Raw genomic sequence first — 26,705 nt, forward strand, 5'->3', positions numbered from 1 at the left:
ATTATCCTTAAATTCCGTATGCAACACTGAAAGGTTGGATGAAATACTGGTAACTGAGTGACCGATCATGAAAAAAATGGGTACCCAAAGCAGAATTACAACTCCAGCCAGATGAATGTTCCCTAAGCCAGACCTCAAATGTTCTACCCGCCTGCCCAATATATTTGTATTGGAAGTCACTGCACATAATTCTATAAACCCCTGGAGACTTAAAAGGATTACCATTCATTTTTTCACTATGTCTGAACCTCTGCCCATTATTCCTGGGAATGAAATATGCCACAGCAATCTCGTGAAACAAAAGTCGTTTGGATCTCTATGATATGAAACCATTTTTAATTTAATGGCACTAATGTAATTACAGCCTCTTGCCAGTCTAAGGGTAGAGATGAGGAACCTTTAGGTTTATTGAGACTGCTTATATAAATATTCCATACAAACTCACGGTGTTATCCATTAGAAAATTCTACAAACTGGATCACCCTGTAATTCCCAGTTGAATGCTTCCACCAACAGTGTTACACAACCACAAGAGCACAACCAAGAAGCACCCAGTCTGTAATGGAGAGGATGGCTGGACAAACGATGTCACTAAGTCCACCATGGCAGGCTTCCGATTAATATCAAACATAAAAGAATCATCCTGCAATGTGACTGAAAGGTCCAAAAACAGTAAAGTGTTATTAGTACTATGTTCACTATTGAACTGCACATTCATTGAGGCCATCACTGTAACAGTATCGAGGTATTTTCTATAATGCACGTTTCCAAGTGGATGGAGGGGATACTTTGTGACCATTCAAAAAAAAAAAAATTTTTAACCATTAATTGTTATTGAGTTATATTAGTAACATACTATTTAAAGAGGTACTGATGTGTAACTGTGGTCCAGAACCTGAAACCTCCTTTTAACAGGCTCTTAGCAAAATCAATGCACTTTCAGTAACATGTACAACCAACTTTATGACTACCACAAAAATATAAAAACTGCAAATTTCATTCATTGTTGTTGACTTTTACTCTCAACACACTTTTTAAAGACATACTAATATGTAAGTACAGCTCTGAACCTGTAAATACTGAAAACGACATTCACTGGGGAAACCGTCATCCAATATTGGGACTTAAATTTTTGGGTTAAGTTTAACTGAAAATTTTGAAACATAAATGGAGTCTGCTAGAAGAAGTCATTGAAAACAATAAATATTTATCAAAATTTTACAATATAAAGTAATATGATATATTACAGGATTTTCTTAAGGTGGGCATAAAGTAACCCATCCTTCACCACCCTCCCCACGTATTGCAAGGGTTAAGGTGGTGCAGCAGAAAATAGTTACATTCAGAAATGGGTCTGTTATACAAAAGGAAAATATCATCTAAGTACCATGACTATAGTGCCACTTTATCTGAAAAACTAGTCAACTCAGTAGCTACACAGTATTCCAAAATAGTAATAAATATACTGGTCAATGTGCATGACAAGGGCAAGCCCATGGCAAGACTGTGTCCCTGAACACAGAAATCATCCCTAAACTTAAATTAATTAAAACCACATACTAACTCACAGAGCTATAAAACATCGTCAGTTTCATATACCCCCCTCCCACTGTACTGTCTGAGGTTGTCCCTAACAATAATAATGACATGATCACAGGGTATGCCCAAGTAATATTCATAACATGAAATGATACCATCACCATAACAGGTGGGGAAGACAAACTCATCAGGCTTCTAATCAGTTCCACTCCACTAAAAATACTAATGAAAAACAACGTTTAAAATGTTTATTTAAATATTCTGCCATGAGTTTCTCAATTAGGTACCATGGTTGACCACTGGAAACTAAAGTGGTTCTTACACACTGATTGTGGAACAATTTCAAAGATTGCAATGTATACTTAGCATGAATGAGGTATTTAGAAGTTTGAGATTAAACTTGCTTTTTTCTATACCACTGTTTTTACTGAACATAAAGTATTTTAGCTGTGGATATCCACTGAGTTAACTTTTGTGTTAAAAAAAATTACCATATTCTGTAACAGCATTAGAAGAAGAAATAGATAATTCTTAAATCAGCATGTAAAAACATAATATATATGAGGACACACACTGCAGAAATGTACATTTTTGTTAATAAAACTGATCACAAATATTTTTACCTGAGCTATCCCAGCAGACGACATGTTGGCCTGGTTGTAGAAAATTCGACCAAAATGGTCTCTGTCTGGAAAAACCTCTGCCTGATGAGGAAGATTTGCACCTCCAGAATCCACTAAGTATATACAAGGAAGTCTATTTTCCCAGGCTATTTGTTGTGCTCGTAAGTGTTTCTTTACTGTAACAGGATAATATGTGCCTCCTTTCACTGTTGCATCATTTGCAACAATTACACATTCTCGCCTAGAAGTAATGTAAAACATGAATATCAGTGGGAGAAGACAGTTGGCATACATCACATTAGATATAAAAAAAGCATTAGTGCTAATGGGTAACATCCAAAATCATCATAAACAGCTAATATTCATTATTAAGTGACTTAGTAACAGTTTATAATAAACTTTAGAGTTTGTACTGGAACACATTGACAACTCTAATTATGCCTCCCAATTGAATCCTGTTTATTAGGGTTCCTTCGGGAATTTGATGCACTTTTCTAGCATCATTAATTATTGTTTTGCCATCTGAAATTTCTGAGAAACTCAGTTACAACACATCATGGCTATATTTCTTCAATTCACCCAATTTACACTTTTACACTGGCAACTCTAACAATCTCCACTGCATGATACAACAAACAGAACTGTGGCCTACATCATGAGTTAACATACAAATACTTGCAACAATGACTTCCTAACTTCATGACTAAACTGCTATGAACAGTTGTTGCTGCATCCACTATGTCACACTGTTGGTGCCTCCATTAGGTCACATTCTTGCCACATTCACAAATGTATGTTCAGAAAAGACCAGCATGAGAAAAGACAATTAAAGAGATGCCAGTTTCACCAAGAATTTGAAAAGTTTTATTTATGTCTCTATAAACAGGTAAGTATAATAGATTAACCTTTGCTATTGCTCTAGTTGTCAGGAAGAGTCAATGCCTGATATACATAAGATCTAGACATATGAGTTGTTTTAAGCCAGTTTCAGAAATAAAAGTTTAGGAAATAAATAAAAAGAGAGAGAGAGAGAGAGAGAGAGAGAGAGAGAGAGAGAGAGAGAGAGAGAGAAAGCGGTCCCTTCTTCTGGAATGTTATCAATGATTGAAAAATAAATCTGATATTATAATTAAATTTTAATAATAATTTCAGAGTACCATACAAAGAAAGTTTCACAACAATTTGCTTTATGAAAATCTGAAGACACACAGGCTCATTTCTTTGGCACTAAAAACTGGCTGAGCATATGGTTTGGAATGCTGTACATTTAGCCATTGCCACATGTTAAGAACTTTTGAATAGCAAATATAATAACTAAAATAAAGGAATTTTCATCACCAATGTGTAATTAGTTAACATTAAATGCTTTTCGATATTTTTGGTCAATTTCACCCAATTTGATGGTACTTGCATATGTACAAAGTTTTTATTAAGCAAGTGGGTTACATGCAATGTTGGGATTAAATTAAGAAAATCACTAATTATTACTGGTTCACCTTATTTACAGGTTGTCTAATAGCTGTTCTACCAAATATTAACGGTTCCTCTCCACTCGTCATAGGATAAGTCCTCAATAAGAACTGTAACATGTGCAGTACACCCCTCCATTTTTCACTAACATTAAAAGCCGACTTTCAGTCAATCCTTGTGTTTCCTATGTTCAAATACATGCAGAACAGGATGTTACAATGTGCTGTATAGTATGTTGCTCAACAGAAGTGCTACATTTTGCTTGTCTGTCATGTAACAGGAGACAGTCATAAATTTAAATGCCACTTCCAACAGTCACACAAGTGAGAATCCTGTCCTCTTATCTATGGGGCTGGAAGGAGGTACGCCACTAACACACGGTTCACTGAACAAATAATTATAGGTTTGTCACTTTCCTTCATTGTTGTGCCATCAGCTTTTGACTCTTTGCTTCAGTACTTGAGTGACAGACATCTGGTACAGGGATAGTTCTGTATAACACATTGTTGACAACTGCTATGGCTGTATTATCAACCAGCTCGTTCCCATCAGTGCCTATGGGAACTCAGTATGCAACACAAAAATCTTTCCAGCTAACTCTGTCCTGAATGGCTTGGATTGTTTAATCTGCAGGATATGTGCATGGTATATTGTGAGCCTGAGCAAATGAAATAGGTGTAAGAGTGCTACCTCGTCTGCCTTTTTGGCTTCAAGATAGTTTGAAGATCTGCATGATTAAATACAAGGTCATTTATTCATTAAAACCCAAGGGTTTGATGGAAGGAAAGAAAGGCAAAACCTACAGTATCCCCAATCCTATGAGGGTATGTTGAAATGTAATACTTCTGATTTGTTTTGCTAAAAACTTATAGCTTTTTAAATAAAACAAATTTTATTAACATTCCACATCTTTAGTCTTCATGTCCACATACAAAGTTCAGTCGCATTAATGTGACACCTGTCAAAAGCCTGAATAACCATCTCTTGCAGCGTGGACATTAAGGAAAGAGGGTGAGTGAGGTTCTAGAAGGTACCAACAGAGATGTGGAGCTATGTCGACTCCAGTATCATGGACTGCTGTGCTATGTTTCACGATTGAGGATCTGTGGCACTAACAGCCCAACCAAAGTGGTCCTACAGACTCCCAGTTTAAATCTGGGGAATCTGATGGCCAGGACAGTATTGCAAATTTGCCCTGGTGCTCTCTGAGCCATGCACGTACACTGTGAGCTGTGTGACATGTTGCAGAGCCTTTTTGATTGTTGAATCAAGCCGAGAAAAAATGAAAAGCACGTAGGGGTGAACATGATCCTTCGGGATAGATGCATACTTGGGTTGATCCAGTGTGCCTTTATTAACGATGAGATCACCCAGGTTAGGCCACAAAAACATTCACCAGACCATAATGCTTCCTCCTCCGGCCTGGACCCTTACGACACCATATACAATGGTCATCTGTCCAATTGAGTATAAAACATGATTCATCTGAAAAGGCCCCTTGTTGCCATTCAGTGGACATACAGTTGTGATACTAGTGTGCAAATTTAAGCCTTTATCACAGACAAACAGTAATCAGCATGAATGCATGAACCAGGTGCCTGCTGCTTAGGCCTACATGCAGAGACTCCACTGGTAGCCCCTTGGTTCATCTGTGCGGTCAGCTGCTCAACAGTTGCATGTCTATTCGCCAGCACACATTTCCCTGTCTCCTGTCATCTACGTCTAGTGGTGCACCACAGTTGCCTTGGTGTCAGTTTTGGATAGCACAATTTTCCCATGCAAGTACACTTTAACCACAGCAGCATGTGAACAGTTTACAGACTGAGCCGTTTTAGAAATGTGTTCACCCTTGGCCCCAAAGTAAATGATCATCCCCTTTTGGATGACAGAAAAATTGCTCTGTGTCCTAATTATGGTAACGACTGCATTGTTTCCTGCATCACCCTGATGCACTTCATATACCCTCCACCACTAAAGCTGCCCCAGCCATCTGAGTAGATATTACATGTTGATGTTGAACATAAGCAGTGGTCACATTAATGTGAGTGGACTGTGTATTCATTCTTCAACATAGTCACACTGGTGACAAACACATTTCTGCCAATGAGAGATTAATTTATTCATATCATCACTGCAGAATGTTTGACTTTGTTGACATAGTCTCATTTGCTTGCACCACTTCATCACTATCACTGTTTCTCACACACTGACACAAGTTAAGCACCTCCATGTTACATACTAAAATTCAGACCCCTCTAGCAGAGGGCTACAACTTGTGTCTGCGAAGCAGGAAAGTCAGCCCAGTATTGCGTGACATGTAATAGCCCAACTGAAATTGAGAACAGAATAAAAGATTTGGAGACATTACTTTTCAGCATGCCCTTTTACATCCACCCATAAAGATAAACATGCACTTACAGTATTGATCTACAACAGTTTAAAAAATCTGAAAAGTGTAGGTGGATAACACAAGTTATTTTACTTGCAGGTGTCTTACGCCCCGTGTGACTATGCTAAGCTGCACCATATCTATTTCACTTAGTTTTCTTTGCTGAATCCAGCTTTTGTCCAAGCATTGCACACAAAAGTGACAGTAGCACATGACTGTTCAGCAGATCAGAATCTATATTCTCATTGTGAATTGAAAGCCATGAGTCTCCAGCTTAAAAGCAGAATGATTTTACAGTCTATGCCTACTGGTAGTGTAAGCCTGTGTCGTATCTTTCAACAAAACACTGGAGACATTTACTCACAGTTCCCATTCACTATCAATCCTCAGAAAAAAAATATCACAATTTTACACACTACTCTTCCACTGTTGGATCTCTTGGTCAAAGGCAGACTAAGGCAGGAGTGGTTGGAGGAGCTCAATTTCTGTGCTGCTTTGCATGTACTGAGATGAAGGATGTGTTTCTGAAGTCTCACAATGCAAAAATGTGCTAGTTGACATGGCACATGGAATGTGTGGAATTATTGGCTGGGATATCCCCAGCATTCAGCTGCCTAAGTCAGAAAGTATTTGTTTATAGACATCAATAGGGCAGCTTCTCTTCGAAAAGTGTGAACATTGTTACAATTGCACAGACTTTCATACTCAGTCAGTTAACATAAAGGATTTCTGAGTATGGTGCGACACCATATTGTAAAACAACTGTCACTGGATAAAACAGACATTTTGGTCAATGTATAAGTGAGAGTGATGGGTAATATGTTCATGGTATTGAGGATGATGAAATATAATGAAGAGTTTGTACTGCTGTGTGCAGCCGGGTGCAGTCATTTTCATAACACAATATTTCGACAAAATACCTTGCCATCATCTTCAGCTGATGTCTGCAGAATTAGCGGCTTTGCTACATCCAGCCTCCTTTATACTCTGATAGCCACACACCCCTTCCTCCACTGCCTGTCTCATGCTGTGCCAAGCAGAGTTGCAGGAGGGGAAGGGGGGAGTGGGCAACGACACAGTGCCACCAGATGTTGGGTGCAAACTCTGTTCCCTCAGTACTCCTGTGGCCTGCGTGGGGTGCAAAAGTCACTCTAAACCAACACTGTGATTTTAGTTCACTAAGTGCTGGGTCCCAAGCATTGCTGGGAGTGAACCCAGTGTGTCTGTTGATCAGTCCATCAGGCACCCATAGTTTGATAGCCTCCTTCAGAACACAGTCCCAAAAAGATGAGGTCTTTCTTAGCAATTCCGTTTCTTCATACTTCATGGAGTCCCCTGTAGCTATGCAGTGTTCTATAACCACAAATTTTGTTGCTTGCTTAAGTTCAATGTGTCTTCTGAGTTCCTTGCACCTTTCTTCAATTGCCCATAGAGTCTCCCCAATATACAACTTAGCGCATAAACTTGGTTTACAGAGGCCCCAGTCTTCTTTTACCATACCAAATAGTTTTTTTTTTTCAGAGGTAAACAGAAAATGCATTTAATGTTACATCATGCCAGGATTCTGCAGATTTTGTTCAATACTTTGCCGGCGTATGGCAAATATGCCATTTTCTTCTCCTCATCATCATTTTCTATCTGCTGGGTTTGTACTTTCTGCCTGAAATCACATTGCCTTTGTCTCTCATCATAACTGTTATGCTTGAATATGTGCTTAAGATGGTTAAAACTCACTTCATAGGCACTCTTCATCTGATATTGTGTGCACCCTGTGTACCAGTGTCCCTCATGCTTTGGAGGGTGATGGCAGCTGACAGCTGGTGGCTTTCCTGCATACACTGTGTCCAATAGTACCATCCATTCTGCACTTGACTAAGATGTACAAAAATGGGAGCTTGTCATTCTCTTACACCTCTATGGTGAATTTGATACTAAGGTCCAGAGCGTTCAGATGTCAAAGGAACTCCCGAAGTCTTTCACTCCCATGGGGCCACACCACAAATGTGTAATCAACATATCTCACAAAGCATGTGCATCTATTTCCAGTGCTTTCTCTTTGAAGTCATCCATAACCAAATTTGCCACAACTGGTGACAGATGGCATCCCATCGCGACACCATCTATTTGTTCATAATAGTTGCCACTGCAGAGAAAGCATCTTGATGTGAGGACAAATTCAAAGAGATACATCATTGTTGGGATGAATTTCTCTCTCATCGACTTGAGAGAATCAGCGGGCAGCACTCTGCTGAAGAGGGATACCATATCAAAGCTCATGATAAGGTCCCGGTCACTGAGGCTTAGTTCCTTCACCTGTTGAATGAAACATACAGAGTTCCTGACATGGTGCCGACATTTACCAACATAGGACCCTAATACTGCTGTTAGATTTTTGGCCAGCTGGTACCATGGTGTGCCTATGTTGCTTACAACAGGACATGGAGGAACATCCCATTTGTGAACCTTCAGTAACCCATAGAGCCTTGGTGGTGCAGCAGCTCATTGTCGAAGCTTCATGATGATTTTCTTCAGCAGTGACTGGAGAAGAAACTCAATACTTTTTTTTCTTCACTTTGTTGGTCAGGACTCCCTTCACTTTTCTGTATGCTGGACCCTTTAGTAGGTCATACATTTTGTGATTGCACTCCGACAGCAGTAGTTAGTACAGTGGTATTTCCTTGTCCACAGGTAGAATGACTATTTCAGGATCATTCCATAGTTCCTTAATGGCAACTCTTTCGACTTTCATGAAGTTCGTCCTCAGTGGGATGGCCCTAGTGAGCACGTGGCTTATTTCCCAACGTACCTATTGCACATTGTCAGGGAGGGTAGAAATTACTTGTTCTATACCATTGATGACATCTGCAACAGGTATTGCAGTCGGTGATGGTTCAGAACTGATTTTGCCCTGCCATCAATCTCTTTCTCCATGAGGTTGATTATGATTCACCATTGCTCTTCTTCTGTCTATTGTCCTCTTGATGCTAGACGTTTAAACTTGGAGGCTTGTCTGGTAGTAGCACTGTGTAGAGAAATGGCGTCAAGCCACTTCCAAGAATCAGAAGAGAGTAAACAGGCCATCTCCAAGTTAAGTGCCAGTACTTCTTTAGATGTTGTATCCAGTCACCGATTTCTGTACTGCATCCTCTCCCTTACAAGAGATTAGTCTGGCACTAAAATCATGGTGTTGGCTGAAAATAGCTTCCTTATCCAATGCAGGCCACAGAAGTACTGAAGAGCCAGAATCTGTGCCCAGCATCCATTAGCATCACCCCCTCCCTTGTCCCTCCCCTTCTCCATCTGTCGCAGAATGCAACTGGCAATGAAGGACTGGACATAGACAGAGTACAAAGGAGGTGGGATGTAGCACAGACACTCGTTCTGTAGGTATCACCTGCAGATGACAACAAGGTATGCTGTCAAAATACTGTGTTATGAAAACGACTGCCACCCAGATGGACACCTGACAACAGTACAGACAGTTGATTCGCTGGAAAAGCGTAAGAGCACACTTCAGGATCAAACCTAGTGCATGCACATTGTCTTCTCTCAAGCAGCACCAGGAGGGCCACTTAGCATATTGACTCCATCTGATAGGTAGATTACTGTCAATAGGCCTTGTTGGCTGAAAGCACATTTTGAGACAGTCTTTTTGTTGTGCCTGTCTGTGACTCAGCATTTCTGCTATATGCTGGATAGCAACTATGCTTTTCATAATATTGTTACATTTAATCCTGGATTTTCCAGTGTTTGATTTTACTGTCAATAGTATCACATGTTCTCACTTGTTGAGACATTACATAGACACGGTCTCTCAGATTTTCTAGGCACTATTTCAACGACCAAAAACACGTCTTCTTCAGCTGACAACAACGCATCTCAAGGCATCTGACACTTCGGCTGAACTCCAGGAAGCACACCATCAATCACTATGGAGACATTTGGGGTTCATTTCAGGTAACTGGCACTATCTGGTGATCACGAATATTACATCACCTGTTGCTACTTTTCTTACATGAATCTTTTAATTCCCTACCAATTAAACATTAAATGACTCACAGAAATATCTGTCTCTATCTCATATATAAGTCTGTATTCTATCACAGAGGTTTTATTGCCATATCATCAGGGTCATGACTGTGCAGTCACAAAAATTTATCCAAGAGGGGACATATTCTAAAATTTTCCAATTTGATTTATCTGATTCAATGAGTTTAAGAAACTATAATGGCCCAAAAGCTAAATTTTAAGAGAATTACACAAAATGTTAACACGTATCCATCCCATGTTTTTAGGTATATTACTCTGATATCAAAATGGTAAGCATATTTAATTAGTATATGCTACGACATATTACTACAGTATTAATGTGAATATGAAAGCTATAATTTTGATTAAAAAACCTGAAATTACATCATTCTTATAATTCAACGAGCTATGCACAAGAAAAATTTTCATTCATAAACCAGTAATGTTAGATTTTCACTGAAAATTAAAAATGTGAAACAGAAGAGGAATCAAAACAATTGATAAAAGCCTATTGGAAAAAAAGGAGCCAAATTTTGACTCCTCTAAATGGAGAAATGGCAATAAATGTTAAATATAACATTCTTTCCCATCACGCTCCAAAATGCTAAATCTGCAATTAAGTAGAATTGCAGACAATCGTTGCTACAAAAGGGCAAACACTGTGTAAGAGGTATAAAGTCTACATCCTCAGATTCCAAAAAGCAAGTACACTCTTCTCCTTTCCTCTCCCTCCCTGCAAGCACCTATGTGACAATTTTTCCTACACTAGCTCTAAATAAGATACTTTAGTTATTTGCATGTTCCGTGGATCCTAACAGTGACCTCTCACTATATTATGGAATATGTCACGTTTTACATTGTCTCAGCAGAAAAACACACACACACACACACACACACACACACACACACACACACACACACACACACACACAGACACAGAGAGAGAGAGAGAGAGAGAGAGAGAGAGAGAGAGAGAGAGAGAGAGAGAGAGAAATTCTTATATGGATTACAAGGAGCCGTCAAGCAGATACGATTCTAGTTTGTGTTGAAGTTAATTTTACAATCCATTAAAATCTTTATATCACTGCGTAGATGGCCAAAGATTTTTGTTGCTGAATACCTCACTCCTTTCTGTGGCACACTGGGGCTGAGTGATGGATAGTGTACATCATTTCTCCTTCAAGTACTGTATTATATTTATGAATGTTACAGTTCTTTTCACACTATGACTGACTGTTGACAACAAACCTGCGGGGAGGAAATGTTGGCAGTATGTCCAACTGTCTAAAAAGCTGGCTACAAGAAATTCTGGAGTCAACGCCACACATTGTCTTTATTACGTATTCTGTGTAACAAACCCTTGTCCCCTCAATGATAAGCTACTCCATAATATGATGCCACAATACATAATGGAATGAAAACAGAAAACATAAGTCAAGTTTTTTTTACCTTTTTATTTCCCAAATCTGATATTCTCCATAATGTAGTGCGGTTTATACCTTAATAAACTCCACTGAACTTAGATGTGGTACACACATTTAATATTTGTTCTTAACTAACTTCATATAAAACTAACTATTGATTTTATATAATTAATACACTATTTTCAATAAGTTGTGATTTTTCCATCCCCTGAAATAAGCAAAACTATTTGTCATAAGAGAAGAAATGAGTAGTACCTGTTTGTAGGAAATTTAATTTTTTACTGGTGAAAATTTTCACCAGCAGCCGCAGTCTTTGAGTCTGTCAAGAAAAACACAAAAAAAGTAAGTTACCTTTAAACATGCTCAAAGCCCACTCGTCAGAATTTTTACTACATTTTTCGTGGCACTCCCTTCTACCAGTGTACAAAACTTTGCGACTACACAAATTTTCCCCCCAAGTTTCCTTTGCTGATTGGAAGTTCTCAAGTGAATTAAAATATTTTAACACTGTTGTGGTAGACTACAGTAGCATGTTAGTTGTTACAGTGATTTACTTTGGTTTTCTGGTCTTTTATAAATTTGATTGTTTTCTCTTTTTTCATGCCTGGCTCCACAGCCAACCCACACCAATTATGATGAACCATTGTTTTCCACTGAGCCTGTCAATTTATTTCAAAAAATTGCCTCGTTTAATACTATTGGCTAGTTTCAACTTCAATTTCAAGTGCACATTTTCATTTCCTTGTACATATGGCTTTAATAAATCATCAGATGTCATAATTAAGAACTAAAAATGAAATAATATTTGTACAAAACTGGTGTCCTAAAACTGAAAGTGAGAAGTTATGTGCTTCGTTGTGAGTCTGGACAAATGTGTGCACACTATTTCTTGGGTTATGGTGTATGAAATTCAAATGTTTTTAAAGTAATTTCTCATATGTTGTTTCTTCTATCCTATAACATACAATCTTTTAATGGTATATATGTAAATATTAGAAGATATTAACTTGATAGTGACTCAGCTGATGGTATCTCTTATAAATCTGCTTTCCATGAAACAAAATGTCTTTCAGAATGAATTTTCACCCTTCAGCAAAATGTGTGCCAATGCGAATCTTCCTGCACTTTAAAAATGTGTGCCAGACCAGGAATCGAACCCAAGTGCTCTACCAACTGAGCTACCCAAGTATGTCTCACGACTTGTACTCACAGCTTTACTTCCACCAGTACCTCTCCTCTTACCTTCCAAACTTCACAGAAGTTCTAATGCGTAACTTGCAGGACTAGCACTCCTGGAAGAAAGGATACTGTGGAGATGTGGCTTAGCCACAGCCTGGGAATGGTTTCTAGAATAAATTTTCATTCTGCTGTGAAGGCTGTCATGAGTCGTGCTTGGGTAGCTCAGATGGTAGATCACTTGCCCATGAAAGGCAAAGTAGCAAGTCCTGGTCCTACACAAAGCTTTAATCTGCCAGGAAGTTTCATATCAACACACACTCGGTTGCAGAAGGAAAACTCATTCTGGCAACCATCCCCCAGTAGAGCAAAACAATGGGGATTCACAATAGAAATGATATTGGCTACAAATAGGGAAATCCACTAATGTAAGAGACTCTGACAAAGGCCAAATTGTTATGGCAGGGCATATTGGAACTGGCATCTCATAAATGTCAAAGTTGGCCTGCTGTTTATATGCTGTTTCTGTCATGAGCATCTATGGAAAATGCTGAAGGACAGTGAAAATAAGAGTAGGTAATGAAGCACTGGACATATATGTCTAATTACAGAATGTGCGGTTGGACGACTGCTTGCCCTGTAAAGCAGGATAGGAGGCAATCTGTGACAGATCTGATGCCAGGGTACAATGTTTGTGCAGGCACAAGTCTTTTGGAGCACACCGTTCAGTGCAAACGCTGAACAAGAGGCTCTGCAACAGACAACCCTTACGTATTCCCATGTTGACCCAACAACACTATCACTTATGACTGCAGCCGGCACAGTATCATCAAGCTTGGACTATGGATCAATAGAAACATGTTACCTGATGACTTGAATCATATTTCTTGTTACACTACGTCAATGGTCACATATAAATAAGCAATGACTCAGGTGAACAGATGCTCGAAACATTCACCGTGCCACGGATGCAGGCCAATGGGGATAGTATTATACTATGGGGAACATTCACTTAGGATTTCTAGGGAACTGTGATATTAATCAATGGAACCATGACATTTGTGGAGTACACGAACATACTGTGGACCACATGAATCCCTTCATGCTTAATGTGTTCCCTAATAGTGATAGCATCTCCCAGAAGGATAACAGACAGTGTCACAAAGTCACTTTTGTGCTGCAGTGATTTCAGGAGCATGACAGTGAACTTAATTGATGTCTTGGTAACCAAATTCATCTTATCTGAGCTCAATGGAACACATTTGGAATGCCATTAGACACCAGTTCCAAACCCACAAACCACTGGCCCATAATTTATGGGAATTGCTCTTGCCTGTGCATAGACATTTGGTGCCACAAATCTCCAGAAACTTACCAAGAAATTGTGAGTGCATGCCACACAAAATCATTACTGTATTGCGTAACAAAGGAGGAGCAACACACTATTAATCAGAGAGTCATAATGTTTAGCCTTGTCAGTGTAAGTCAAATCTTGTTGGCTTGATGTATACAGGGTGCTAGAAAAAGGTACAGCCAAACTTTCAGGAAACATTCCTCACACACAAAGAAAGAAAATATGTTACGTGGACATGTGTCCGGAAACACTTACTTTTGATGTTAGAGCTCATTTTATTACTTCTCTTCAAATCACATTAATCATGGAATGGAAACACACAGCAACAGAACGTACCAGCGTGATTTCAAACACTTTTTTACAGGAAATGTTCAAAATATCCTCCGTTAGTGAGGATACATGCATCCACCCTCCGTCGCATGCAATCCCTGATGGGCTGATGCAGCCCTGGAGAATGGCGTATTGTATCACAGCCGTCCACAATACGAGCACGAAGAGTCTCTATATTTCGTACCGGGGTTGTGTAGCAAGAGCTTTCAAATGCCCCCATAAATGAAAGCAGTAGGGTTGAGGTCAGGAGAGCGTGGAGGCCATGGAATTGGTCTGCCTCTACCAATCCATCGGTCACCGAATCTGTTGTTCAGAAGTGTACGAACACTTCGACTGAAAGGTGCAGGAGCTCCATCGTGCATGAACCACATGTTGTGTCGTACTTGTAAAGGCACATGTTCTAACAGCACAGGTAGAGTAAACGAAACTAAAATGAGCTCTAACATGGAAATTAAGTGTTTCCGGACACATGTCCGCATAACATCTTTTCTTTATTTGTGTGTGAGGAATGTTTCCAAGTTTGGCCGTACCTTTTTCTAACAGCCTGTATATGCATTTTTATCACGCCATGACTTTGTCATTTACCATAATATTTCTCATATCATACTATACCTATCATGTGAAACAGGATGTGCATATGTTTTCGGAAAATGATTTGGGGGGAAAAAAGGCTTTTTTTTTATGTAGCTTAATTTAGAACTGCAAATAGATAGATTTGAGATAAAAGATTTATACATCAATGTCACTTTTCCTCCCTTTCATTACATCAAACTGCATGAAAAACAAAGTGCATTTGATAGATCTTTAAAACAATAATGCATATAACAATGGCATTTTCTTAACACACGAGTTATATTATGAGAATTACCAAATACAGCACATTAGTTTGGAATTATTGAATCCAACATGGTGTTTAAATAAGTTTTGTGCTAACCCCTAATAGTGCTATAGATGAGCAAAGTGTGAAACGAACAGGGCATGTGTTTGAGTAATGTGAAAATCTCAAAACATTTTAAACTGTTCATCACTGCACATGTAGAGTAGAGAAAGTTTGCAAACTATCTTTATTGTTGCTCAAATAAAGCTGATGTATCTCCACATTAAAAAGCCACACAGAAAATAATATAACAATAAACAGGTATATTACATTTAAATCTATGTCATCTTAGGTAACTGTAACCACTAATGACTCAATGTTGAAAACCAAAGTGTTTTTATGACAACTGGTTTTAATCTGATATACAAACCATCTTCATATTTAGTATGGCAATTATATGCACTTAACTTGATAAAGACACATCTGTGCAGCAGACTGAAACTGGCTGTCAAAGATAAATGCTATGGCGATCCAGGAGGCAATTATCATCAGCAAACAAAAAAGATAACTTTATTGTTACCTGTGTAACCACTCTCTATTACAACTGCTAATGATAATCATTTTAAAATATCATCTCAAAAGTTTAGAAATTTCTTTCAAAAACTGCTCTGCTATGTGCAGACAGTGTACAATGGTATAGTCTAAATAAAAGAAATTCAATAATGCACACTGCTAACTAACACCCTTTATATGCCAGATGTTAAGTGAAAGTAATCTGTAAGATTGAAGAGATTTATTATTTTGAGTAAAAGGTAACATGTGCTGCACACTCTGACGTGTCCACAGCTTTCTTTCACGTCCTGAGTGCCAGATACAAAAATAAATCAACAAAATAATAAGTTAAAAATTTATGGAAATAGTTATTTCCAAGCTATAAGAAGTTAAAATCAGGATGGAACTGACATCAAATAATACACAGAATCTTTACAAATTTCTGTATAAAGTTGCTTTATCCTCATCAAAGCAATGGAACAAGAGTTCTTTCTGCTGCTAAAAATTGGTCATTAACAGAAAGTTTTCACTACTGAATGTTTTTGTATTCCTGTCTAACAGTAACCCAAACAGTCATAAGCTATCTATTTTCTCATTACTCTTTCCAGGAATATTAGTGTCATATTGTCTGTTATTGTAATTCTATTAGTCACAGAACATTTGTGACAAGAAGCAGCTGAAGTACACATCTTGTTGTGACTTTCAGTTCAAAGATGGGTTAAGCTCTCCACACTAGTATATCCTGCATTAAGCCCATTCACCTCTACACAACTACTGCAGCCTACATCCATCTGAACCTGCTTACTACAGTCTAGTCCTGGTTTCCCTCTACAATTTTAACCCCCAAACTTCCCTCCATTACCAAGTTGACAATTCCTTGATGACTCAAGATGTGTCCTAACAACGAATCCCTTCTTCCAGTCTAGTTCTGCCATAAATTTCTTTACTGATCAGTTTGATCCCATCCCTTCTAATTAGTTTTCTGATTTACATAAGTGCACACACAAAATAAGTACAGTGACAAGAGAAGTTGAGTACAACATACACTCCTAACCAATGCCCAAAGTATGTCATCAGTTCTTCAAGTGAATGCAAAATACTAGTACGAAGAAATTTACTTCTAAATATGTTTACAAAGTATGCTTAATGACTCATTACAACCAAAAATGTAATGCTCTTCAGAGAATAATAAAATTACAGTGTGCATACTGTCACACTATTCCCTGGCATAGAAGCCATTTTGTGTTGTGGACTGTGTAGGATAATATCACACAACACTAAATAGTGGTAAGTCTTTGAAACTGTAAAATGTTATTACAGACTAAAACCATAATTCTGTAATTACTGTGCAACAAAATCTGCAATCATATTACTCCACATTTAATCACAATAGCAGCCAGTCTGTTAAATGCAATTTCTTTCCTGTTTATGTCCTAATTCATGTTCATGGAAATTATAGCAACACAATAATAAGTCATGCATTCGCTCAAACTTATGTTATTTATAATGTAGCAAAAGACTTGGGGAAAACCAGCCTTACACAAACCTGTAGTGTTAATGTACAAAATACCACCTCAGGAAATCTTTCATTCCCTTGACATAACTAACATTAACATTATATATGCGATATGTTTATAAATTAGAAGCAAATGATAAATTTCAGTGGTGATTCAATGTTAGTACAACAGCCTTGAATGAGTTAGCTGATACAGGAAGTGTTTCTAAACATTTATTGTTCCATCATTAATGAGAATGTTACATCTCCAGTTGTCAACTTTATGATATTTTTAGCATGACATGTTTCAGGACTATGTTATCCCATAATCGAACACTGCAAACAAGGAAACCAATCAATAAATCACAATCTGACATGTACTAAAAACCATATAAAAATATTTATATCATCCTGTTGTATACCATATCTTAAAGCTTTAAGCTGTACTGTCCTGTAGTATAACAGCTTTAAAGTAATATAAATATTTTCATGTGGTTGTTAGTACATATAATGTTGGGATTTATTGATTGGTTTCCTTCGATTACAGCATTTGATAATTGGATAACGTATTCCCACAATATGTTGTGCTAAAAACATCACACATTTGACGACTGGTGGCATAACATTCTCAGTACTGACTCATGGGGACTCATAGGGAAGTTGTAAGGTGACTTCACAACAGATATTTACTGTCAAAATAGTGTTATTCCTATTAGTCAATATTAGAGCCGATCTTTGTTTTCAAATAATGATGGGGAAATATTACCTTACCCTGCCACAAGACCAATTCCAGTCACTAATCCACCACATGGAACATCATCCTCATACATGTTTAATCCTGCCAGTTGCGACAACTCAAGGAAGGCAGAACCAGGGTCAAGAATGGCATCAATCCTCTCTCGAACAAGCAGCTTGCCAGCTGATTTGTGGCGCTGGGCATATTTTGGTCCTCCACCACCACGTACATCTAAAGTACGCTGGGTCAACTTATCTACAACACCTTTCATAGCTGCATAGTTGTCCTGCAAATGCAAATGAAAACCTTTTAGTCATTTGTATTACAGCAAAAGGAATGGAAAAAAATAAACATTAGAAGCTTGACAGTTAATACCCCCATTAGTTGTTTTGGGTTTTAGCTAGTTTGACATCAAATATTGATAAATGTTCTGAGGGCCTATATACACAATTATCTTGATGTGTATGTCAGTAAGACTTGCCATACATAACTATGTGATTTTTTTTGAGTCATCAGTCTTCTGATTGGTTTAATGTGGCCTGCCACAAATCTCTCTCCTGTGCCAACCTCTTCATTTCAGAATAGCACTTGCAAGCCATGTCCTCGATTATTTGCAGGCTGTATTCCAATCTCTGTCTTCCTCTACAGCTCCTTCTAGTACAATGGAAATAATTCCCTGGTGTCTTAATAGATGCCCTATCATCCTGTCCCCTCTTCTTGTCAGTGTTTCCCACATGCCACTTTCCTCCTCGATTCTGTGAAGAACCTCCTCATTCCTTACCTTATCAGTCCACCTCATTTTCAACATATGTCTGTAGCACAACATCTCAAATGCTCCAATTCTCTTCTGCTCCGCTTTTCCCACAGTCCATGTTTCGCTACCTTAGAATGCTGTGCTCTAAACATACTCGCTCAGAAATTTTTACCTCAAGTTAAGGCCTATGTTTGATACTAGTAGACTTCTCTCGGCCAGGAATGCCCTTTTCACCAGAGCCAGCCAGCTTTTGATGTCATCCTTGATCTGTCCGTCATTGATTATTTTTCTGTCTAGGTAATAGAATTCCTTAACTTCATCTACTTCGTGACCATCAATGCTGATGTTAAGTCCTCACTGTTCTCTTTTCTGCTACTTCTCATTACTTTCCTCTTTCTTTGATTTACTCTCAATCCATACCCTGTACTCATTAGACTGTTCTTTTCATTCAAGAGATCCTGAAATTGCTCTTTGCTTTCACACAGGATAGCAATGTCATCAGCAAATCTTACCATTGATATCCTTTCACCTTGAATTTTAATTCCACTCCCAAACCTTTGGTTTATTTCCGTCACTGCTTCTTCAAAATACAGATTGAACAACAGGAGTGAAAGGCTACATCCCTGTCTTACACTCTTCTTAATCCAACCACTTCATTCTTTGTCGTCCACTCTTATTCCCTCTCGGTTCTAGTACATATTGTATATTACCTGTCTCTCCCTACAGCTTACCCATATTTCCCTCACAATTTCAAACATCTTGCATCATTTTACAAATTCGAACGCTTTTTCTAAGTTGACAAATTCTATGAAGGTGTCTTGATTTTCCTTTAGTTTTGCTTCCATTATCAACCTCAAATTCAAAATTGCCTCTCTGGTGCCTTTACCTTTCCTAAAGCCAAACTTATCATCATCTAACACATCCTCAGTTTTCTTTTCCATTCTTCTGTATATTATTCTTGTCAGCAATTTAGATGCATAAGCTGTTAAGCTGAGTGTATCATCATTCTCGCACTTGTCAGCCCTTGCAGTCTTTGGAATTGTATGGGTGATATTTTTTCGAAAGTCAGCTGGTACATCACCAGACTCATACATTCTACACACCAACGTAAATAGTCATTTTGTTGCTTCACCCAATAATTTCAGAAATTCTCATGGAATGTTATCTGTCCCTATTGCTTTATTTGATCTTAAGTCCTCCAAAGCTCTATTAAATTCTGATTCTAATACTGGATCCCTCATCTCTTCTAAACTAACTCCTGTTTCTTCTTCTTCCACATCACACAAATCTTTCCCCCTCATAGAGGCATTCAATGTACTCCCCACCTATCCGCTCTCTCATCTGCAATTAATGGTGGAATTCTTGTTAGACTCATAAAGTTACCACCCTTGTTTTTAACTTCACCAAAGGTAGTTTTGACTTTCCTATATGCTGAGTCAGTCTTCCGACAATCATTTGCTTCGGTACAGATCAAGGAGATGACTTTATTTCAATTGTAAAAAACTTAACTTTCAGTTGCTAACATGATGACAACTTGAAAATACTAGTGGTCAGGGTGTGAGCAAATGATATTGTCAGAGAAAAAATACATCCTTTACTTGAGTGCATTTGACAAACAGGTATGTGTATACAGCACATGGACAACCTATAATAATCTCTCTCAGTCAAAAGAGGAGTTTTCAGTTCATTTGTATGACAAATGTTAGACAATACTAATATCTTTCACTTTAATGTCGACCTTGAGCTATGCCACAAAACAGTTTGCCACCAGGATTACGATTTCATATTGATATTCACTAGCCTGCCTCACCACTGAACTACCACCTTCCAGTCTATGTTTGTAAAACATGCCCATAAACATGTAAATGGCATTCTCAGCAGAGCAACTCTTCTGAAATCCAAACTGATTTGCTGAGGATATTATTGTTTCTCACGTGAGACACTATTCTAGAAAACATCCCCTTCACAAAAACTTAGGATAGTGATATTAGGAATGAAACATGTCAGTAGATTTTGACATCTCTCCTATCACCTTTATTATAGAGGGGATTGATAACTTGATTGAATTTTCTCATTTTGAGAGTATTGAGGAGTGATCTGTTTTAATTGTTAAGAAACACTCAAAATCCAAGATCAAATAAAATATTTTTTTTAATTTAATACAACCTGTTTCAACAGTCTTTGCTGTCATCTTCAGGTCTTAAATATCTTTTCATTTTAATATATCTTCATTCTACTCTGAACCTCAAGCACAAGATGTCAAGTGGAAAAAATTCAGCGCATTATGAAGGTTTGTCATCGCTAAAATATTTAAAAACATAGAGCACCTTGTGCAAAAGGCCATATGCATACTGCTCACACATGCTTGTTAGATCATACAACACAGAACCGTGTTTGTTTGATTTAACAAGCACCTGTTAGCACTATGCATATGAAATGGCCAATTGGGCAAGGTGCTGTATGTTTTTAAATATTTTAGCAATGACAAACTTTTATAATGTGCTGAGTTTTATTCACATGACAGCTTGTGCATTAGGTTCAGCATAAAATGAAGATGTATTACAATGAAAAGATGTTTAAGACCTGAAGACAACAGCAAAGACTGTTGAAATTGGTTGTCTTAAATAAAGAAATATTTTATGTGATATTGGCTTTTGAAAGGTTTTAGCGATTAACAATGACATATTTCAGTCTCTCTGGAAAATGCCACGAGTTAATGACGCATTAACATTACTCATTACACATAAGACTGGGCTTATTATATGGGAACAATTTTTTATAACTCTACTGGAAACACAATAAAAAAAACCAGCTGAGATTTGATTTTTGAGAGACTATATAATTTTGTTATTTTCAAAAGGAGAAATTGGTGTTACAGTCATAAGAGTGAATTTTATGAGAACCATTTCCTACATACTGCTGTGATTTTTCACTTTAACTGTTTGTCCCTACACATTCTACTATATTTAAGAAATAATTATTAAATATAATTGCTTCTTATGCCTCATTTCATCAATTGTAGCCTTTCCATTCAGTTAAATGGTGGTGTTATCCTGTTCTGTGGCGTGTTGTCCTGTCTGTCGTTTCACTACATTCATGTAACACTAAGTTTGCTGGCGGAATTGTAGATTTCTAACATAATGTGCATGTTTCTTGATTTTTTTTAAATAGATTTTCTTAGTAATTTTGAGCAGTTTTTGTAATGTGTAACTACTGCACGTTGCCTTCCTGTTCTTCAGAACAACAATGTTGAATTGACAAAAGGAATCTACAAGATAGATCGGAGAGTCTCAGGTTTTCTGCATAACTTGAAGATGACCAGTGGAAACAATCCATAAGATAAACAAGGCGGTACCAGTAATGACAGTGATCTCTTCTCCAACAATATGTAAAACCTCCTACTATTAAATAAACTAGATTTAGAAGAATCACATTATTGCAAAAGAAATTCGCCTGTGATCCCTAATTAACGACTGGTTCATGCATTCTACTAATTATAACACGGTATCTAACCTTGAATTCAGGAGAATTTCTGTCCTGGGCGGATCCTATGATTTCAGCCGAATTATGACGCGAACATTTCTGGAAATAATGCTGAGGTTTCACATTTAAAACTCTCCTCAGAATTAACTTTGTTACGTGCGTTTTCATATTATCAACAACTTCTTTCAGTTTACTAAAACACGAACATATGTTCAAACCAAAGATATAAACAGTGTGTCTACTCTCTACGGACAGCAAATCTTGGTGCAGATCGGGTGCGCTCAGCTGGCTTCGTGTCTGCAGCTCGTAGCGTTTTCTGGTGGCAGACAGCTAAAGCCTACAGACAGTAATCGTCATTATTTTGTGTACTGGTCCCATGTTTTGCTTACTGGGTCAGGTTGTCTGGGGAAGGACACCAAACAGCGAGGTGATCGGTCTCATCGAATTAGGGAAGGATGAGACAGGAAGTCGGCCGTGTCCTTTAAATGAATCACACCGGCATTTGCCTAAAGCGATTTAGGGAAATCGTGGAAAACCTAAATCAGGATGGCCGGACAAGGGATTGAACAGTCGTCCTCCCGAATGCGAGTCCAGTGTGCTAGCCACTTCGCCATTGAGCTCGTTGTTATGCTTTTGTGCGGTTGTTTGTGTTACGACAGCTCTCGATTGCAAAATGGAGAAATATAGTTGCAACATTTGGCGGTAATGCAAGTTTATTTCGCCCAATTGTCCAACAAGATAATCAAAATTTTCGTAAAAATTAACAACAATTACTAATGGTCGTAATTGTTTTCTTTACTCCAACTGAGAAGCTAAAGAAAACAGGTTTCCATTTAACCTGCAAATCATTACTACATGTTACATAACGAGATCACTCTCCCTGACTTTTAATCCTGAATGTCTAATGCGCTAATTGGTGGGTCAAATGACGGATGTACAAACGAAACACACAAAGCAAAACTAAAAAGGTGCTTAGGACAGTTGACACACACAAATGTTTTAATGCTGAACATCCCACATCAGCATGACTTACAGTCTTGGTCATGGGTAAATAAAGAAATAATCAATACCAACCAACAAATAACATTACTTTGCAATCATTTCAAAAATGTAGAATTCGTAAATGTTAACAATATTGGGCGCAGATTCCACTCATTATATGGATTGCACGTTAACAACATGGGGAAAAAACTGATACCGGAAAAATTGAAGAAATTATCATCAAGAGGCATCAAACACTCAAAAGCAAAACCATCCTGGATTGGCCACGCAAATATTCGAAGGAAACAGCGCCACCAAGACCTCCCTCACCAACATCAACAACAAAAGAAGGAACAAGGTGCATCCAATATTCAGGCACAGCAATAACAATGAATGCAGTAACAGCTCTACCAATTGCAGACCTAACTGTAACACCAGCAGCAATATTATAAACACTAGGATCAGCAGCTGAACAACTACCAGGGGGGACACAGAAGAGAATTGTGCGGCAGGTGATAATAGAAGAATAGGTGTAGTCGGGAAAAGAAAGGCAGTACTTCCAGCACACCTGAATGATTTTTTATTGACAAGGTAAAGGTAAGTGATCAATTAAATACGCCAAAGTTTAACAATTTGCCAAAGCCTAACAAATCCTTTAATTTAATGTCGATTCATAAAAATGTCCAATCATTGCTAAACAAGTTAAGTGAAGTTTTAATTTTATGCACTAATGAGCTAAAAAAACGCTTCTGTGATGTGTATAACCGAACACTGGCTGCCTAAAGATGCAATATCAGTCACAAAACTTACAGACTTCAATCTTTCATCATTATTCTCTAGAATTACATCCAGTCATGGAGGGTCATGTATATTTGTTAAAGGTGGCATTGATTATTGTAACATAAAACCCACTGAACTTTTAGCTGAAGAGGAAGTTTTTGAAGTATCCGCAGTTGAACTCTCTGCATTACAATTATTAATCATCTGTGTATATAGGAGCCCTAATGGGAACTTAAATGAATTCGTTCATCAACTAGAAGCAGCTTTAAATACTATAAAAAACTTCAAGAAAACAGTGATCATATGTGGAGATTTTAATATTGATTTTCAAGTAATCTCAAAAGACCAGCAAAGCTTGATGGCCCTACTAGAAACATAAAACATAAAAGCCACCATAGAGTCTCCTACAAGAGTTAACCAACAACTAGATGAACAGTTGATCAGATATTAATAAATACAAATGTAAATCACAATTTCTGTGCCGGAAATCTTAATACTGGCTTCAGTGATCACTATGCACAGTTTATTGCTTTGCACACCCCAAGTGAAACAACTGAGAAAGAGGAACTTGTAAAATAAGCAAGAAAATTCACTAACAAACAAATAAACTTTTTTATGCAGAGACTAAGTGGAGAAACCTGGTATGAAGTGTATGCTTGTGAAAATACTAACAAAAACTTTGAAAAATTCATAGAAATCTTCATGTCATAGTTTGAAGCTGCAATTCCATTAAAAAAATGTCAACCTAACTTCAAAAAGAACAAATGGATTACAACAGGTATTAGAATCGCTTGTGAAGAGAAAAGAAGATTACACATATAACAAAGACACAGAACCTGGCTCTTGATTTTCATTTGTACCTGAAGTAGTACAAGAGGATCCTCAAAATTGTTGTAAGAAAAGCTAAAACAATGACAAATGACAAATACATCGAAAATTCAAAAAACAAATCTAAAGCATTATGGGAAGTTATAAAAAATCAAACAACAAGTGAAGCTAAACAATATAAAAATATGAACTTATGTTATGAAGGACAAATGATTTCTTGCCTAACAAAAATTGCAGGGAACTTCAACAAATGTATTGCAAACGTAAGTGAGCTGTTGATGAGTGGACTGGATGAACACAACAAAATGTCACCTCCATCATACAATAGTGTGAGAAATGTGTCTACATCATAGTTCCTTTCACCCAAAAATACTGAAGAAATTTTATCAGTTATAAGAACCTAAAAGGTATCAGATAGATTACATAATAATAAGACAGAGATTTAGGAACCAGGTTTTAAATTGTAAGACATTTCTAGGGGCAGATGTGGACTCTGACCACAATCTATTGGTTATTAACTGTGGATTAAAACTGAAGAAATTGCAAAAAGGTGGGAATTTAAGGAGATGGGATCTGGATAAACTGAGTAAACCAGAGGTTGTACAGAGTTTCAGGGACAGCATAAGGGAACAACTGACAGGAATGGGGGAAAGAAATACGGTAGAAGAAGAATGGGTAGCTCTGAGGGATGAAGTAGTGAAGGCAGCAGAGGATCAACTAGGTAAAAAGACGAGGGCTAGTAGAAATCCTTGGATAACAAAAGAAATATTGAATTTAATTGATGAAATGAGAAAATATAAAAATGCAGTAAACGAATCAGGCAAAAAGAAATACAATCATCTCAAAAATGAGATCGACAGGAAGCGAAAAATGGCTAAGCACGTATGGCTAGAGGACAAATGTAAGGATGTAGAGGCTTATCTCACTAGGGGTAAGATAGGTACAGCCTACAGTAAATTAAAGAGACCTTTGGAGAAAAGAGAGCCACTTGCATGAACATCAAGAGCCCAGATGGAAACCCAGTTCTAAGCAAAGATGGGAAAGCAGAAAGGTGGAAGAATTACATAGAGGGTCTATACAAGGGTATTGTACTTGAGGACAATATTATGGAAATGGAAGAGGCTGTAGATGAAGATGAAATGGGAGATATGATACTGTGTGAAGAGTTTGACAGAGCACAGAAAGACCTGAGTTGAAACAAGGCCCCGGGAGTAGACAACATTCCATTAGAACTACTGACGGCCTTGGGAGAGCCAGTCCTGACAAAACTCTACCATCTGGTGAGTAAGATGTACGAGACAGGAGAAATACCCTCAAACTTCAAGAAGAATATAATAATTCCAATCCCAAAGAAAGCAGGTGTTGACAGATGTGAAAATTACCGAACTATCAGTTTTAATAAGTCACAGCTGCAAAATACTAACGCGAATTATTTACAGACGAATGGAAAAAGAAGGCAACCTCGGGGAAGATCAGATTGGATTCTGTAGAAATATTGGAAGACGTGAGGCAATACTGACCTTACGATTTATCTTAGAAGAAAGATTAAGGAAAGGCAAACCTACATTTCTAGCACTTGTAGGCTTAGAGAAAGCTTTTGACAATGTTGACTGGAATACTCTGTTTCAAATTCTAAAGGTGGCAGGGGTAAAATACAGGGATCGAAAGGCTATTTACAGTTTGTACGGAAACTAGATGGCAGTTATAACAGTCGAGGGGCATGAAAGGAAAGCAATGGTTGGGAAGGGAATGAGACAGGGTTGTAGCCTCTCCCCGATGTTATTCAATCTGTATATTGAGCAAGCAGTAAAGGAAACAAAAGAAAAGTTTGGAGTAGTTATTAAAATCCAGGGAGAAGAAATAATAACTTTGAGGTTCGCAGATGACATGGTAATTCTGTCAGAGACAGCAAAGTACTTGGAAGAGCAGTTAAACGGAATGGGCA

General features: G+C 37.8%; 1 protein-coding gene across 1 annotated transcript in view; it reads right to left on the reverse strand.

The window, feature by feature from the left end:
• The window catches only part of LOC126299297 (methylcrotonoyl-CoA carboxylase beta chain, mitochondrial), an 80,103-nt gene extending 57,617 nt beyond the window's left edge, over nt 1-22,486 (reverse strand). Inside the window, exons 1-3 of the mRNA XM_049991091.1 lie at nt 22,202-22,486; nt 17,970-18,220; nt 2,163-2,403 (exon numbers count right to left, since the gene is read on the reverse strand). Of these exons, the coding sequence (XP_049847048.1) occupies nt 2,163-2,403; nt 17,970-18,220; nt 22,202-22,339 (630 nt within the window). The 5' untranslated portion in view covers nt 22,340-22,486. The remainder of the gene's footprint in view (nt 1-2,162; nt 2,404-17,969; nt 18,221-22,201) is intronic.
• Nucleotides 22,487-26,705: the final 4,219 nt, after the last annotated feature.

This window comes from Schistocerca gregaria, chromosome X (assembly GCF_023897955.1).
Source record: "Schistocerca gregaria isolate iqSchGreg1 chromosome X, iqSchGreg1.2, whole genome shotgun sequence".
Taxonomy (NCBI): Eukaryota; Metazoa; Arthropoda; class Insecta; order Orthoptera; family Acrididae; genus Schistocerca; species Schistocerca gregaria.